The 18640-nt window shown below is 43.7% G+C and overlaps 1 protein-coding gene across 1 annotated transcript in view; it reads right to left on the bottom strand.

The window, feature by feature from the left end:
- ADAM12 (ADAM metallopeptidase domain 12) overlaps positions 1-13945 on the bottom strand; it is a 350504-nt gene extending 336559 nt beyond the window's left edge. The window contains exon 1 of the mRNA XM_075612257.1: positions 13540-13945. Within this exon, the coding sequence (XP_075468372.1) occupies positions 13540-13642 (103 nt within the window). The 5' untranslated portion in view covers positions 13643-13945. The remainder of the gene's footprint in view (positions 1-13539) is intronic.
- Positions 13946-18640: the final 4695 nt, after the last annotated feature.

Genomic DNA, 18640 nt, shown 5'->3' with positions numbered 1-18640 from the left:
CAACTGTGTGCTGTGTACAGTCTAATACCTGCTCTATAGAACAAATTGTTTCTTTTCATTTGTGCATCAATTAATGAAGTAGAATGTCTGTTATTTTACAGTAGAAAAATAAATTGACTCTTAATTGGCTTCTAAACTGCAGCACTTTTCTAAACGTATTCATTCTAGTTTTGTGTACTATTTTTGCAGTATTTATTTTATAAAAAAAATGAAAACATAAAATGTCTATGTTCCTGGCAAAAAAAATCCTATACGGCATATAGCACATATATAAAGTTATAAATGCCCAATAATTCCTGCACAGACCCTTTCCTATTTCTCGCCCAATAATACAGATGCATCAAGATTAAAGGTTTCCGGCACCGGGGTAAGATGCGACAGTAATGCTGCGCGTGGGGGGGGAGCGGGGATTCCGATCCGGAAAAACGTGGACTCCACGGCGTGCGAACGTGGCAGACACTGTCTCAGGCGCCGCAGACTTTTGCTTTGTCAGCCGCGGCTCTGAAGACAGTAAGTCTTGCTACATCTGTACATTGTAACTGGCAAGGCCTCAATATACTTAGCTTTTATTGTATGTAAGTATATCTTTATTTATATAGCGCCATTAATGTACGTAGTGCTTCACAGCAATAATACATGTGATAATCATATAAATACCAAATAATACAAATAAGACATAATTGGAAGAAGTGCTACAGACATAAAAGCAAAATTTAGGAAAAGGAGTCCCTGCCCCGAAGAGCTTACAATCGAATTCGTAGGTAGGAAGAATGTACATAGACAGTAGGACGGTGCTCTGGTAAGTGCGTCTGCAAGGTTTATGTATAGTATCAGCCACGGAGCTACTCATGCTTCGTTAAAGAGGTGTATATTATACTATCATATAGTATTTTCCTGTGGCCTCTTGGACTCTGGTAACAGAGTACATTTCATTAATCCATAAACCTACTCAAGATTTAAGTTCACTTTTCTTTATCAAACCATAGAGGTCTAAATAAGATATTTTCCTGCTGGTGACAAGTAGCGGTGCTCTGCGAGTTCTTGTGTACTTGCTTACTGTAGCTTTAGAATGTAAAAGCGAATAAACTCTAGGTGTATGGCTTCAAACCAACTGCATAACGATGAAGGCAAATAAGGTCAGTGAATCTGACTCACCAGCGGAGTAAACAGGTGACATGTTTTAAAAGGAAAATACAGTACTGCTGGAGACAGAAATAATTCCTTTTCAGAAGGCACCCTGAGCAGTATGATCATCTTAATCCCCAGGACTCTGGAATACAACTGTTGTGAGACTGCAAAGCTATGCACAATAAAGGCTTTTATTCAGGGCACCATATGACCCCGTGCAGCATGTAAGCACATGCTTGGAACAAATTGACATTTCAAAGGAGAGTCTGATTTTGACTATCCAACCATGGCGTGTTATACTGGCACATGGTTTTGATGTGATTGTGATGCAGTGTATAATACAGGATATACATAACTGGTAAATGGTAAACCCATAACATCTTTTATTCTTCCAGATTTCATCACTGTTTCTTTTATTCATTAAGATTGAACTCGAGCTTATTACACAACCTCTTGAAAAGATAAACATTTAGAAACACTGTTTCATGTTATTGTAATTTAGTGGGAAAGACCATGAGGCTAATGGTTAATCCGCTTTCTTTTGCTCTCTGCACTGCGCGTCTTGTCATGGAACCTTGTGCTCTGCCCCAGCACTTTTTATCCTCTCTCAGTCACACACTCTTCCTGACTCTCTCTCTCTCTCTCTCTCTCTCTCTCTCTCTCTCTCTCTCTCTCTCTCTCTCTCTCTTTCTTGCTCAATATGCTGGGAGTCTGCTTCACCATTCTGGAGAAGATTCTAGTCCGGGGTGGGCAATTACAGTATATTGGCTGGTGGGCCACTTCACGAGCTTTGGTAAGCTTTGCAGGCCACACATTTAATGTAGGTGATCACCAGCTTCTCCCCCACATACTCTTCACCTGCATCTCCCCTACTGTACATGCCCCCCCTTTCTCTCTATTACCCGCTTACTCTCCCCTTCTCTCACTCATTCCTACCCTTCTCTCTCATTCTTTCCCCTTCACTCTCTCCTTTCTCCCCACCTTCTCTCCCCCTCCCTCTCTCCCCACCTCCTTGTCTCTCCGTATCTTCTTTCTACCTCCCCAAATTCTCTCAACTCGGATGCCCTACCTATGGTGCGGGACCTTAAGTCACGATTGAGGGAGCCCACCCAGATGGGGATTGGGGAAGGTGGTCTGACTTCTGGTGGGGCATTACTTGCGTGTAAGGACCACACCTGTGTGGGCTTCCTCCACTGCAGGTAAGGCCACGCACTGCAGGTAGGGTCAGGGGAGGGGTAAGGAGAGAGGAACCCTACTCTGGCAGGCATGATTTAATAATTTGGCGGATCGAATGTGGCTTGCCCACCCCTGTTCTAGTCCCGTAAGTTCTGGATCTTTCTGTGTCAACATGTATTTTCCATCTCACTTTTCCCTTCCTCCTTTCTTTCTACATTTCCCTCACTCATTGTAATACTCTCCTCCCTCCCAGGCACTTTAACCATGACTTTCCTTATCTTTACCAACTATTTTCAGTGGGCCCTTTAAATTAAATTCTGTGGTTCCCTAACCAAAAAAAAAAGGTTTGAAAAACACTGTTCTAAGGCAGCGGTGCGCAAACTGGGGGGCGTGCCTCCAGGGGCGGCCGAGACTTTTCTGGGGGGGTGCAACGTTTACCAAGGCCCCGCTTTTAGAGCGCGAGGCCTCTGTAAACTTACTTACTAGGCTCTGGTCACGCGTCTGACAACGCGGCGTCAAATGATGCCCATTGCCATGGAGACGTGATGTCAAATGACGCCGGGGGTCACGTGATGTGACATGACCCCCAACGCGTCATTTGACGCATCATTAGACGCGAGTGGGTGCGCGACCGAGGAGGGAGCAGGTAGGGTGGGAGCAGACACGGGGAGTTTGCGCACCGCTGTTCTAAGGTAACATTAGTTATTGTTACAGTTTACAGCTCAAACTGTGATCATTTGTTTGCCAATATTCCCAGCAAACAGGAAAGTGTTGCAAATATCTTGAACTACTTGGGAGGTGTGCTGAATGAAACCTGCCATAGAAACCACAGCTTGTTTTAAAACTCATTAAAAATGGCATTAAGAGTTGAAAAATAATAATTTAAAAAAAAATACAGTAAGTATTATATAATAATACACAATTGATTTATTTAGAAAAAAAACCCCATAATATTTCACGTTTTGCTGCTTTAAGTTCCCATAATGCAATGGTAACCTAAATTATCACAGTGTATATTATCTTGAAAGGACATACTAATATTAAGCTGTGTTTTCTCCAGTAAAGAGCATATTGTTAACTATTATTATTATTATTGGCTACTAATACTACTTTTCATGATAATAACAAGCAAATATGAATACGAGGCGTTTCCATAACATCTCATATCCATAAAGGTATGTTAAGGTTATCACACAGACTTAACCCCACGCCAACGTTAAGTTACTACTTTCAAACCTAAACTTGGCGTTACTTACGTCCAGACACTGAAATAGGGCTGTTACAGATTGTAAGAAATCCTATTCTAGTCTTCCTCCCCCTCCCAAACATATTGTATATCTGAATAGATTATAGACAGCTGCTGATGGCTGGCGCTCTGAAGGACAGCGCTTTGAAGTAGAAGGTTGAATTTCTTATATGCAAGAAGCTATTCATAAGATTGTCAGGTAGACAAAATATCTTAAGTCGTTGTAAAGAAATACACTTAGGCCTCGGTCCCGCTGCGCTCGTTGGCGCGGGCGGCAATGTCGCGAGTTCCCCACCAGCAGGGGAATCCTCGCGAGCCGGTCCCGGTCCCCACTGGCGGCACAGCTGACTACACGCTGTCGCGCGTCAGCCGCTGGAGACACCAGAGAATGGTGTTTTCTAGCTTTGACGCGTGACGTGTGTGGCTGTGAGCCAATGGGGAGGGGAGGCTTCGGGAGGAGGAGAGGCTTCGGGGAGCGGGGAGGAGTGTGGAGTGAAAGCAGGTGAGTGCCTTTCTCTGTGTGTGTGTCTGTGTGTGTGCGTGCCTGTCTGTGTGTGTATGTGTCTGAGTGCGTGAGTGCCTGTGTGTGTGTGTGCGCGTGTATGAATGAGTGCCTGCGTGTGTGTGTTTAAACTTACCTTCCAGCTCCAGCCCGAGTCCGTGGAGGGAGGGGGGGGAGAGTAGCGGGTCCCTCCGCTCAAGCCACGCCCCCCCTCCCTGTCAAACCGCCCACCTCCCGCCCACCTCCCGATCAAACCTCCCACCTCCCGCCCACCTCCCGCTCCGGCTCCCGCTCCCTACAGACCGCAGATCGCGGTCTGTGTATCTCAGCGCACCGCCTGTCAGCAGCGCAGGTGCGCTGACTCTGGGAGCGGGGCCTTAGCCTTAGAATAGGATATACCTACGTAAGTAATATTTTGTGTATAAGAGACTAGTCTAGAGTAAGGTTAGTCAGAGTCATCGAAGGAGTCACCAGTCACCATCTAGGAGAACACATGTCATCTTGATGTGAATACCATATGTCTGTGAGTAAATTGGAAGAATAAAGCTTCTTTATCTGCCAAAATGTGAATGCTGAAATGTATGACTCTTGGAAGAAAAAAAAGAGATTTAACACAGGTTCTGGGTGGGTATAAAGCCACAGTTAGGATTAGCTGCGGTCACTAACGTAGCATTATTTCCAGTGTTATTTCCCTCTCCTCTACTGCAAAAGCCCTATTCCAGGGTCCGGATCAGAGTAACGCAAAGACGCACTTAATGTTACACTTTTGGAAGATAACATAAGGTTGTGCTACAATAAAATGACATTAAGCCTATGCTAATGAGATGTAGAGCTGTTGTTTTTGCATATAATTAGATTGAGCACATGCGGTAACCTCAGGGAACATAATATCCGTTCCTGGTTCAGGTAACATCACGTTATGTGCTCTGATTTAACAGATCTTTTTGGATCTAGACCCATATTTTCCTTGTGTACGATTTCCAGTTAACCCCTCCTTCTGCTTGCTGTACTACCAGGGCTGCCACAGAATGTATTGGGCCCAGGACAGAGTAATGACATGGGCCCCAGGTTGCGGTGGGGGAGGGCTGTAGGACAGGTGTAGGAGAGCAGGACCGCTCAGGCACCAGATGTCTGACCCACCCACATCTTATGAAATGTCCATATCGGACCTGAAACGTTATTTTCTCTGTTCTTGGCTGTTACAATAAATGAAGATTTGCATTGGGAACTTGTGAGTAGAGCTCTTCTTTGTAGCTCTGTCCTAGAGGTGACCTGCACTTTGAAGAAATTGTTTCTCTATGTTGTGTTGGCTGCACAAGTAGAATTTTCCTTGCCTGAAACGGTTTCCCCGCACTTTGAAATTGGCCCCACCCACACGCCAGAGGGAACTTTTGCTGAAGTCAGACCTGACTTCTGCTCAGGCCCAAACTTCCAGTCTAGGCCAGAGAGGCCCAGCAGAGCTGCTCTTCCCCCTGTTGGTGGCCCTGTGTACTACTCGTTACGAAGAGAGGGTGTTCACTTTGTTTTCGTTTCAACAGATGCTGTAAATTCAGAGTGCCCAGATTTGTATGGGAAAGTAACTAAACATGTGCTTCAAGAAACATAAAAGGCACATTACAGACTTGCCATTCACAAGATGAAAACTAATCCTTAATGGGTTAAATCACTGGAAAATATTAGAATATACTAAATAATGATATTTAGATATTTTGCCAATGAACTCTTCAATCATAGTTGTCACTGTATGCTATTCAAGTAATGTATTATTCCATCTATTCTGTCTGGTATGAACAGTCATTTGTAAGCGGAAACCCCTTTACTAAAAAGTATAAATGCTTCTTTCTTTCCAGCACAAAATCTCTGGAATTTACTGTCTCAACATCATTTTTGCCAGCTCTGTATCCAATGTTTTATACTTCAATCCAACATGCTTAACAGGCCATTAAATATTCACTTGTTTCTGTATTAGATCATAGTTTGAGTCAAGAAAGACTGTAACTCCTAGGCAAGAACTGTAATAGAAGTGAACATCAGCCAATCTGCATTTTTCAAACAGCTAACAAAGGAGGGCACAAAACAGGTTGTAAGCTGAATTTTCAGACCTTTTAAAAACAACTGCAAAGTGGTCAAAAGGAATGTGGTCGGCGTTTATTCCTGCTGAAAAATGGAACTGTAATCTTATTCTTCAATGGGTTCAAGGCAATTCCACACTTGAATGGACCAGTCCTGGAACTGATACAAAATTCATATGTAAACAGGAAGGAGAAGATAAAACACAAGTTCTTGAAAATACCCCTACAATCCTTGTGTCCTTTAAGCCTTGATCTGGTATTTTTTATGCTCATTACTGTACTTATCAGTTGGTACAGTATACAAAATGTTAACTACATTAGTAACTTATTTTTCTGGATCATGACGATGTCACTGCTGGATGTATATAATACACAGAAAAGGAGTAGTGAATGTAGTCTATACTTTGGTGGTCATAGTGCAATGGGCCATGTTTGCTATGTGGTGCTAAGCCACAAGGCACTGCTAAGGCCATTCCCTTTTTCTAAAGGCTTATGAATAACTGCTGCACAAGAGCAGCGTTACTGTATTTATGTATAATATAGGTAAGCAAATAGAACAGAGTCCCAATAACAGTGCACCCGGATCTCAGGTGAGTTGTGGTAGCAATATGTAGCTTTATAAGCTCTGAACCTGCTTGAAGTAGGATTATAATGGCCCCTGTGAAATTGTATATACTGGCACAATAATATATATATATATATATATATGGTATGTCATCTGTGCCTGTAATTCCCTGCTCTGTCTGGAAATCCTGATAGCTGCAGGCATGACAGAGTTAATCTGTGGGCTATTGACCCCCCCCCCCTTGTGCTTCTCCTGGGAGTAACTAGGGGGGGGGTGACTCATGGCAAGAGAGAGATCCTATCATGATGGGTCTGATGTCATGAGCCGGCCCCTTCTAGAAAGCTCTTAGCAGTATGCCACAAAACATACTGTGTCTTTTGGAGCCCTGCTTTCAAGCTAGCAGGATATGCTCCAGAGCTGTAAGTTCCTCCCCATAGTGAGGGCAGGCTTGCTCAGATCAGGTAGGTCTGAGTAACATCATGGACCTGCACCCCAGAATACCAGGGGGTGTGTACCACCCAGAAGCTGTGATCTGCTGCTGTACTGTATTGCTGTGTTATGAGCTGCAGTGGATACAATAAAGAATACAATTTTGACATATACCAGCCTGGATCTATTCAGTGTGGAAGAAAGGCGGTGTGTGTGTGTGTTTCATAAGAAGTCCCCTGATTCTAGTCAGGACCCATGGGACTGGAGGCACTGACACCAGTTCTCAGACCATCCTAAAGCCTATCCTGTCTTCATAACACCACAGACAGACCTCAGAGCACCATACACCTAGTAGTAACAGCATAGCTCCCCAGTAAAGGCCCCGATATGAGATTGGCGGGGTGGGAGGGGGGGGGAGGGGGGGAGGGGTAGCAGGGTTGCATATATATAGCTCATAGGTTGAGTAGTGTAAATAATGACAGTCCTGTTGGTCTGTAGAACACAAAAGGAGAGTGTAAAGAGACAACAAAAGGACCTATGTGCACTCGCTATTCGCTAAAACTGTACCTGTTTTATGGTCTGTAGAACAACCAGAAACTGTATATGAATAGCTCCGACTACCGCCTCTGTATATATAAAGGCAATTTCGCGCGAAATGCGTTAGAGTGGTGCTAACCTGCCTCATACCATGTGTGCATTGTTCCAATAAATTATTTTAACCCATTTTTGACATCGCAGCCCCCACTTCTATTTTTCCTGCTCGCTGTGCTCCGTTGCTACTACTCATGGTACTCTTTATGCATAATATGGTAGGCCACAAGCGACATTCTCAGTGCCGCGAGATCGGCGATCCATGCGATATGACAAAAATGCCCCATTAAGTGCTCAGCGATTTTGCTGCTTAGAGGATCCAGGTTCTTATGCTGCTGTATGCTTAGGTTTGATGTCGAGGAATTTTATATTAACCAGACACAAAGAGAAGAGGAAATGAGTACTTGAAAGCATAACAAACAGACCGAAACTGACATAAGTGACATAAGCAACGCAAAATGAAACAGAGCTAATTATTTAGAGCTTTTGGATCCCATTTCAGAGATATTTTCTTACGGCATTGCTCTTACCATATACACAAGACATTGCTTATAATTGACATATGATGAGAAAAGGTTAACCATGTTTTATTAATTGAGTTGAAAAGACAAATTGGACTGCTTAGAACATTATTTATATGCAAACCGCTCATAGAAGTCAAACTTGTTGCTCTAGAACACGAGTGCTAAGATATTGTGTGCAAATGAAGACTTAATACATCTGCCAACTATAAATGCTTTATACAATGCTGTGTACCGGCAGTCCTCGTTTTACAACGCTTCGCTTTACAACAAATGGCTTATCCAACGCTATGCAATGCATACCTATGTTCATTTTTACAACGTCAAAACGGCCTATCCAACGCTCTTACGACGCTTTGCAAAGTTGTTTATGTATATATAATATATATAATACTATATTATACTATATACAGGCATACCCTGCATTAACGTACGCAATGGGACCGGAGCATGTATGTAAAGCGAAAATGTACTTAAAGTGAAGCACTACCTTTTTCCCACTTATCGATGCATGTACTGCACTGCAATCGTCATATACGTGCATAACTGTTGTAAATAACACATTTGTAACAGGCTCTATAGTCTCCCTGCTTGCGCACAGCTTCGGTACAGGTAGGGAGCCGGTATTGCTGTTCAGGAAGTGCTGACAGGCGCATGCGTGATCTGCCGTTTGCCTATTGAGCGAGATGTACTTACTCACGAATGTACTTAAAGTGAGTGTCCTTAAACCGGGGTATGCCTGTAATATATTATATTTCTATATTATATTATATATTATGTTATATCTTATACTATATTTGTGAAAGCACTGTATGCCTGTCTGCATGGCCTCTGTCCCTAGCGGAAATCTCATTGGTCCCTTGGCCCGCCCGCCCCCGCACAACTATCATTGGCCTGAGGCGGAGTGACGGGCCAAAGGACACACACACACACACACGGTAGGGGGGGTGTGTTACATACATTAGCAGCATGTATAACCCGGGGGGTGGGGCTCACAGTGTTAGCAGCACATCTCCCGGTTTCTTACCCTCCGGTCCTGGAGGCTCCGCCTCTTCCTCCCCGAACATCAGCCTGAAATCCAAGTCATCGTGACCCGCGCGCACCTCCTCCACTCCCCGTGTTTCCCTGTTTCCCGCACTTTCACCCCCCCCGGCGCCGCTACAGTCAGCGGGGGAGCAGACCGAGCACCCAGGACACAGCGGGGGACTCTCACCTCCCCACGGCTCTCACCACATATAGGCCACTGCCTCACCCGGCGCTCTCGCTCACCCCCCCACCCACACACACAGAGCACGCACTGTGCATCTCTCCCCTCACACAGGGCGCTCCTCCGGCTGTCTCCGCCTCTCCCCGCGAAAGGCACAGCACCTCCTCACCGGAGCGTCTCAGCCTCTCCGCTGAGGAGCCCGAGGTGAGGAGGAGGGCGGCCGGTACCCGTAGGAACAGGAGCGCGGCCGTGTGCAAGGTGAGTAAACACAGGGGAATGGGTTATTTTACGCGTCCAAGACTCACCCTGCCCTTTTCCCCCCCTACCCTCCCTGCCCCCCTACCCTCCCTGACCCCCCTACCCTACCTCCCTCCCCCTGCCATTTGCCCCCCTGGCCTCCCTCCCCCTGCCCTCCCTCCCCCTACCCTTTGCCCCCTGCCCTCCCTCCCCCTGCCCTTTGCCCCCCTGCCCTCCCTCCCCCTGCCCTCCCTCCCCCTGCCGTTTGCCCCCCCTGCCCTCCCTCCCCCTGCCGTTTGCCCCCCCTGCCCTCCCTCCCCCTGCCCTTTGCCCCCCCTGCCCTCCCTCCCCCTGCCCTTTGTCCCCCGCTCCCTGCCTTTTGCCCCCCCTCCCTGCCCTTTGCCCCCCTGCCCTCCCTCCCCTCCCTCCCCTCCCTCCCCCTGCCCCCCTGCCCTCCCTCCCCCTGCCCTTTGCCCTCCCTGCCCTCCCTCCCCCTGTCCTTTGCCCCACCTGCCCTCCCTCCCCCTGCCCTTTGTCCCCCCTCTCCCTGCCTTTCCCCCCCCTCCCTGCCCTTTGCCCCCCCCTCCCTGCCCTTTGCCCCCCCCTCCCTGCCCTTTGCCCCTCCCCTCCCTGCCCTTTGCCCCCCCCTCCCTGCCCTTTGCCCCCCCCCCCCCTCCCTGGACTTTGCCCCCCCCCCTCCCTGCCCTTTGCCCCCCCTCCCTGCCCTTTGCCCCCCCCCTGCCCTTCCACGCCCGGGCAACGCCGGGTATATCAGTTAGTTATATATATATAATACAGTATATGCACTATATAATTTATGTGTATGCTGCATATCTTATTGTCTGCATAAAATATTTGGTGTATTTTAGTGTTAAAAATGCCTTCAGGAACAGAACCTTTCATTTAAACAGTGTTCCTATGGGAAAACGTGTTTCGCTTTACAACGTTTCGCTTTACAACGCCATTTTGAGTAACGCATTGTGTCGATAACCGAGGACTGCCTGTATAATCAAGAGATTTGGGTGGTATTTCTACCACACATTTCTACTGGTGAAAACTGAGAAATGTGAGATGGGGGACAAATAATGAAAATGTCCCTAAAAACACACAACGTTTTAGGCATTTTTCATTTTTACTTTTAGTACGTAGGAACAAGCTGTATGGTACAGAGAAGTTGGACAGATATATTGGTTGATAGTGTTTAAAAAGCATGGATAAAACTGCCAAATAATGGAAAATAAACGAAGAACTGGCGCATCAACTTGAATGAAACGCACATTCTCAACATAATGCAGGGTAAACTAACAGATATGTATCTATCTGCTAAACATGCTGAATTGGAGCTTTGGATTTAGACCAGTGGTGTCCAACTTTTTATTGGTGAAGGAACCCCATGTGAATTTCTGAGGAACCCCCACCCTCTCTAATAGCGTGTCTGAGATCAGATACATTGCAAGGAACCCCCACCCTCTCTAATAGTGCGTCTGAGATCAGATACATTGCAAGGAACCCCAGCCCTCTCTAATAGCGCGTCTGAGATCAGATACATTGCAAGTAACCCCAACCCTCTCTAATAGTGTGTCTGAGATCAGATACATTGCAAGAAACCTCAACCCACTCTAATAGCGCGTCTGAGATCAGATACATTGCAAGGAACCTCAACCCTCTCTAATAGCGCGTCTGAGATCAGATGCACTGTAAGGAACCCCAACCCTCTCTAATAGCGTGTCTGAGATCAGATGCACTGTAAGGAATACCAACCCTCTCTAATAGAGCATCTGAAATCAGATGCATTGTACATTATTCTGTATTTGGTACAATTTTCAAATTACCTGAAAATTGCAGGGAACCCTTTAGGGATGCCTGGGGAACCCCTATGAAAAAACACTGATTCAGACACTACAAGAAATGCCCTTGAATGTATTTGGTTTACCAATAATTACAGAGATTTAACCTAATGTGTTAACCCATGTTTGCAAAGCAGTGCTCTTCCTGAAGATGCCTTGCAGCCCATTCAAGGGAACTGTAACCACTGCTTACTAAATATGGGCCCTAGTGTCTCAAGCTCAAGGTGAGTTCAGGGCAGCTGTCTGCACATACAGGCTGTGGCTTTTGCTTACACACCATGATTCAGACATCTGGATTCATGCTTTCAGATGTCGTTTATTGTTAGGCAACTCGCACAGACAAGTTGAAGGTTACTGTTGGACTTTACATTACATTTACAGCAGAGTTAATACAATGATGTAATTAATGGGAAAAGATTATTAATTCCTTATACAGAAAAATGTCTAGGTGCTAAAAGTACAATAAGACCACTTTTGTAAATGGGGCTATCGACAATCATTAAAGAAAAGGTCACTGAGTATCAAGTTTATGATAGCCAAATATATTATCTGATAAATACATCTCACAACATGCAAACAGGCTAGGAGCAAAATGTTGGTTTGCATGTTTCATAATGATAATGTATTTATAACATATTTGTTTATTATTATCTTGGTGTGCAGCAGTCTCTGGTTATAGGTTCACATCAGAAAACTAGAGGCCAGCAGTAATTAGCATGGTACATGTAAAAGGTCTCATGTTTTGCAGTAGCTCAGCTTATTAACCAATTCGACACGATAACTGTGACACTGTATATCTGACGTGTGGGGTATGAAGATGGCGTTTATTTGTCAACTGGCATAAGAAATGTTTCCAAGGAATCAGAAGAAAAACAATACACTTGTACAGTAATGGTTTGTGCACATACAGATTTGTTACTGCACGTGTTGATAATCCTTGTTTATAGCTGTGGTTTTTGTGAAATAGTAAGCAAAGAAATACTGTATGGATTTTTACACATTTTCTTGCCTTTAGATTTTCCATTGGAAGAAGTATTTACTGTACATGTAATATGTATATTCAGGTAGTTTGTTCTGCTAAGCATCTGTGCGCATGTGTTATACATATAGCTTATACATTAGTGTATATTTATATACATGTATATACTATGTTGTCTAATTCTGGCCTATTGTTTGTCTTTGGATACACTCACATTAAAGCACTTAAAAATACATAATCACTCATAGCTTTGTTGGGGTAACCACAGCTTAATCATGGTTTTAGTCATGATAATAAATAGGCTTGCATCTGAATTTAATATATATCACAAGTATTAGCAATATGATTTTATTTAACACTTTGGTATTCCGTCAGTGAAATAGGGTGTTGATTTCTGTATAATATATATTTTGATACATACTGTGCATCTCCTTCACACGTATGCAATTGCTTGCCTGGTATATTCACTCATTGAGACTGTGCCATACTGCATGTACACTGCATGTACAGTGCACTGCATAGCGTGCATTAAAAGGAACTGTTGCAATGTGCATTTTGCTTATGCATACTAGATTGGGCTGCGCTTCTTATTGTCCCATCAGCATTCACACTCCCATGCAGCTTTTTCCGAGCAAACTAAGTTGTGGTTGTAGAGTAGGCGTAGACAACTTCAGTCCTCAAGAGCTACCAACAGGTCAGGTTTTCAGGATATACCGGCTTCAGCACAGGGGGGCTTTATCAGTCCCTGCTTCAGCACAGGTGGCTCAATCTTTGACTGAGCCACTGATTGAGCCACCTATATGAAGCAAGGACATCCTGAAAACCTGACCTGTTGGTAGCTCTTGAGGACTGGAGTTGGCCGCCCCTGTGTAGAGCATGAAGAAAGGCGAACAAGACCGAGACAGAACGGGGACGTTCAAAAAGTAATCAGAAATTGTACGTTTACAAGAGTTTCTCTTTAAGCCGTAAGCATGGAAAACTTGCCTAAGGCTGCACAATACAAGTCGGCGAGTGTATCACGAAAGTATTTAAGTCTTACCTTGAGCTCTGGAAGAAATAAAAACACAGCTAACGCACATCAGCAGTATAAATATCTGGAATGGGAGAGGAAAGCGTTGTTCTGCTCGGAGACTCTCTGACATCTTATCCTGACTGAAAAACAGCTTTCATCAGCTGGCCGAGGAGAACAGAACCATAATATACAGTTACAGAGGATGTGAGAAATTTCCTGCATGCAGCTGGTTAACTCTTCCTGCCCCAGCTGATCATCTAGTCTCTCTCTCCCCCTAAAGTTTTTTTTTTCTTCTTTTGGCAAAGAAAAACTGTTGACCGTTGCAGTAAATGAGCAAACTGTCTGTGTTGGCTGGCGAGAGGTATTAGGGTCGTTAGTGAACGAAGGCAGGCCTGTGAAATCTATCCATGCCAACATTTACAGTTCTCATTACAATGGAACAAATTATTGTCCTCCAGACTTTCAGCAATTCTCTGCAGGATCCTAAAACCTCCCAGCACATTGTGGAGTGTCTGCACAAATTCTGTGTGTGCCACAGGATTCCTGTGATACAGTAGATCTGTGACATTGGTGATGTCTGTAAAGTTTTAAGGACAAAATAAGTCCTTCTGGGATTCAAGTGAAAGAGAGGAATTATTTTCAGGTTAGAATATTATAATTTAAAAGATATTTCTGAGGAAGAGTGACGCTTTTAAGAATTTTAGTGACAGAGCACTGCAGTAAAGTAACATGTTTGCCGTGACAGACTGGCAGGATCCCAAAATCAAATCATCTTGATTCATTGTTATGAGGTCTTTTAACTATAATGTTATAGTTATAGTGGTGAATTGCAGACAAATATCGGCCGGGCCGATTTCTCTCATTCTGGCCCTCATCCCACAAGGCGGCGTCATGGGATGTTGCCTTGTCATTGTGACGCATAGCCTTGTGAAGTCATGTTGTCATGGCAACGAGACACAGATGTCGCAGCATCATTTGACGTTGGGTCGCCAGGACTACGCAACGCTGCAGGAGGAGATAACGCCCTGGAGAAGGTAACAGACACTTACAGAGGCCCCACGCTCTCCCCTGGCAATCAGTTTAATTGTTGTGAGGAAGGGTGCAGGGCCTGGTGTGGTGGTACCGCCATGAAGCCCCCATTACACTCCCCCCTCTATTTCCTCTACTCACTACAACACACACTTGCCCCCCCCGCCCCAACAATCTTATCTTGGGGGTGAGGTCTTATCAGTGCTGATCCAATCCTGCGCCGGTCCGGGAACTCCACAGCTCCCTCCTCGAGTCGGGTGGAAGTTGAGCCCAGATTCCGGTACCAACGGATGGAAGGAGAGAATCACTGTGACTGCCGAGCTGCTGCTGCATGGGGAGCTGGGGAGCCGCTGGACACCACTGCTGGAGTGCCAATGGGGAAGTGGTCCTATGACCAGCAGCACCCACCAGGGCAAGCCCGAACCCCCAATAGGCCAAACCACCCCTGGTTATAGCCATCATCAGTTGTTTTTGTCCATTTATATGAATAGCTGTTAGTAATTGATAAGGGCTATCAAATATTATTGAGTAGATCTTTTTGACTCAGCTATGTGACTAGACTTGGTCTTGTATTTAAGTACCAGAGGAAATGGTGAAAGGAGACCTATCAGAAGTGAGGGAATATACATATTATATACACAAAGCTCATGGTGTAAAATAAATTGCATCACTACTCTTCCAATGTTTTTGATGTGTCATATTTGAAATCTACTCAACAGGCTCTACTAAAAAGCCAGGAAGAAGCCACACAACCTAACAATGACTAAACGTAGACAATTTGGGGGTTAATAAGAGAGCATATCCTATTGCTTTGACAATACTTCATTGCACCTAAGAAGGCCAGAAATAGTCTGTTATATGGTTGTAAGAGGGATGTGTGATGAAAGGATTCCTTACTCAGCGTGCAATCAGATAAATAACCCATATGATCTACTATTTTTTCAAGTGTAGTCACCTACACTGTATGACAATACATAGGACTGTAGTAAAGTAAAAATAAATACATGTGTATGTTTGATTACCTTATTTTCTTTCTTCACATATGGCTCATTTTGCATTGATAATGATTGCATTTAGTAGTAAAGGGAGGATGTATATCACCATTAGTTTCTTTTAACATAATACATAAATAAGATATAGTTAGCACACTGGAGTGCATGTTCACCTACAAGGATAAATACTTTTAAAAATAAGCATAAATTGTAATTGCATTGCCATAACACCTTCCTGCACTGGAAGACCCCTTACAAACCATCGACTTGGACAGGATGTAATACGTCTTCCAGCACCAGAAAGTGCCTTATGGCAGAATATTGCTTAGTTAGATATGGCCAAATCATGCCCAAGACTCTCCAACTTCTCCGATATTATCAGACCTATAGAAAGATGAAGCACTCTCAATGTTGGTGCGACTTTTGTCATCATAATGATGCAATGTAAGTAGTGTGGCTCTACACCTGCAATGGAATGGTTATTCCATTGTTGTACTCTGTAATGCTGGGTTTTTGACCCACGTACTTTGGCCTAGCTGTTGGATATTTTATGGAGGATAAAACAGTATTTTAAAATACATTGCTATTGATTTTCTTGACTTTGTTATCCCTTTAAAACAAACTACCCTGAATAAATACAGTTGAAGGGATATTCCAAGAACAAGAACCACCATTTTGTTAAATGTGAGGTCGCCATCTAGTGGTGGTTCTGACCAAATACATGAAGGTTTGACCTGTGTGTAAATGGACAATCCCTCTTAGGAGTAGGACTAATGGCCTTGACACGTTTAAGGGGTTACATCTGGGTGATGGATGCCTTAATTTATCCCAATCAGACACCTATAAGTATTTTTAATTTTAGTCTTTAAACATGATGAGTCGAGTTTTGGAAGGGGTTTGATTGACTCTGGCTATCCCCTTCTTTCTGATGGGATCAGCAATTGCTCGCACAGCCAGAGCATCCTCTTCCCCTGCCATTATATTTAATGGCTCTCTGATAAGGACCAGGTGGCACGAGGGAAATATTTCCCTATCCAGAGGCCCCTAAAAAAATTAAAGCAGACAAAGCTCTCCTATTTGCATACTAATCAGTTTAGGAAAGCCAATTAGACTGTTCGATTATTCACAAAACGTTTTTTGGCAGGCTATGTGGTATTGTACCTTTAACCCATAGGCTGCTCTTATAACATGCCTGATAGTTCTTGTGTGCCGGCATGCCAGGGCCCCTTATGCTGTACCGGGTATGCCATGCTAGTAATACTCTTTTTCTAGGGGGATATCACGTTCACCACTCCATTGGACCGCTCCGTTTGTCACTTTGGAGCTGGTCGCAACCACGTGATCTCTACCCCAAGCGATTATGTGGCCACAACCCTGGAAGACTGGTGGTCTTCCAGCAGCTCAAGAGTGGAAGTGCCAACACTTCTACAAACATCTACAGTATGTGTGCTGAAAGTCTAATTTATTCTTTCTTCCCATTATTATAAGTATTCAGTTATCCATGTCACTTGCACATCTATGATTTCTTTTTTACATTTTGGCCCAGATTCACTAAGCTCTGTTTGACTATTTAACAAGGTCCAAATTTCTCAGGTAAGGTATAATCAAGGTTCTGCAGATACAGTAAATATATTTATTTTTTTACGCAAGAGCCCTATCCAATGATCACATGCAATAAGGTGCATTAATAATACCACCTTATTATGCACACATTGATGGGCAAACCTTTCACGCAAAATGTGCGAGATATGGAGGGATAAACCCTACAATCGGCTGCAACAGAACCTCGAGCCTAGAGAACACGCAGGATTTCACAGTAGATGCAACATTCACAATGGACCCCATCCACTTTGTACAAGACGTGCTTTCCCAAAGTAATTAATATGATCTACCACTCAGTTTAGGATTCATAGATTACAAAAAACATTCTGTCTATACTTTAGACTTTTTTCTCATTGTTCTTTTTATTGATTTTCTAACATTGCTGGAAACATGACAGATTAACACAGCTTTACAATTTTCCATATTTGAATTATATTTAAAAGAAAAAATATTTATAAGTAAAAAGGTATAAATCAGATGCTCAAACTTAACTCAAACATACACAATTCTTAAATTAAATAATTAACTCACAGAATATAGAAAACATAACTTTAGTCAGACATGTTACAGACGTTGGGTTCGGATATACTGTTCTCCTGTCTTGATACCTGTTTAACCTAGTTCTTTTCTCCCGCTGATTACCTCATCTATGACCTTGTTCAATTTGCCGCAAGAGACTCCAGGATGTGTGCACGAAAGCCTGATATATTTGGTCTTTTTCACTCTGTGGTAGGGAGTCAATATAGGGTTCCCATTTTGTAAAGAAATGCTCAGTTTTTTGTTCCTTATTGGTCTCCGTTTCCATTTTATCTAAGGTCATTAGCTGAGTGATACATGTTTGAACCGTTTCCATGTTTGGTGGGTTATACTTCACCCATTGCACCATTATAGTCTTTCTAGCTGCCATGAGTATCATTTCAGCAATCCTTGGGATTTCTGTGTCCCCATTAACTTCTTTCCACCTCTCCATGTTCCCAAATAAAACCGATAGAGGTTCCTTCACAGTTACCACTTTTGTCATGTCATGTGTATATATATTAGAATCTGGTCACAAAAATCAGATATACATGGGCATTCCCATAGGCAGTGTTGTAGATCCACTTTAATAAGCAGACATTTCGGGCATTTATTTTGATCCTTTTCTATCTGTGTACATTGGATATCAAACTCATAATATGCTCTATGTAGTAATTTAAATTGTAATTCCATCCATGTCTCTGATATTATTATTTTCCTGGTTCTACCCAATCCTACCAGCAAAGAGTCAATCTCAGTTATTTCTGGGAAGTCCTTGTTCCACTTGGCTGCCACGTTTTGCAATTGCTTGCCATGGAATTTATCTTGGATCCAATCATATAATTCAGAGATCGAATATGTAATATTATTTTCAGTCCTAAATTAGCTATCAAACATGTTTTCTAATATCTTTCTTATAGTTCTCTAGGCTCTTACAGTAATGTATGAGCTGCATGTAGGGGAAGTAGTCAGATTGTGGGAATTCCTTC

This window comes from Ascaphus truei, chromosome 8, assembly GCF_040206685.1.
Source record: "Ascaphus truei isolate aAscTru1 chromosome 8, aAscTru1.hap1, whole genome shotgun sequence".
In the NCBI taxonomy this organism is placed as follows: Eukaryota; Metazoa; Chordata; class Amphibia; order Anura; family Ascaphidae; genus Ascaphus; species Ascaphus truei.
Note: the sequence above shows the minus strand (reverse complement) of the source record. Positions and strands in the feature narration are given on the sequence as shown.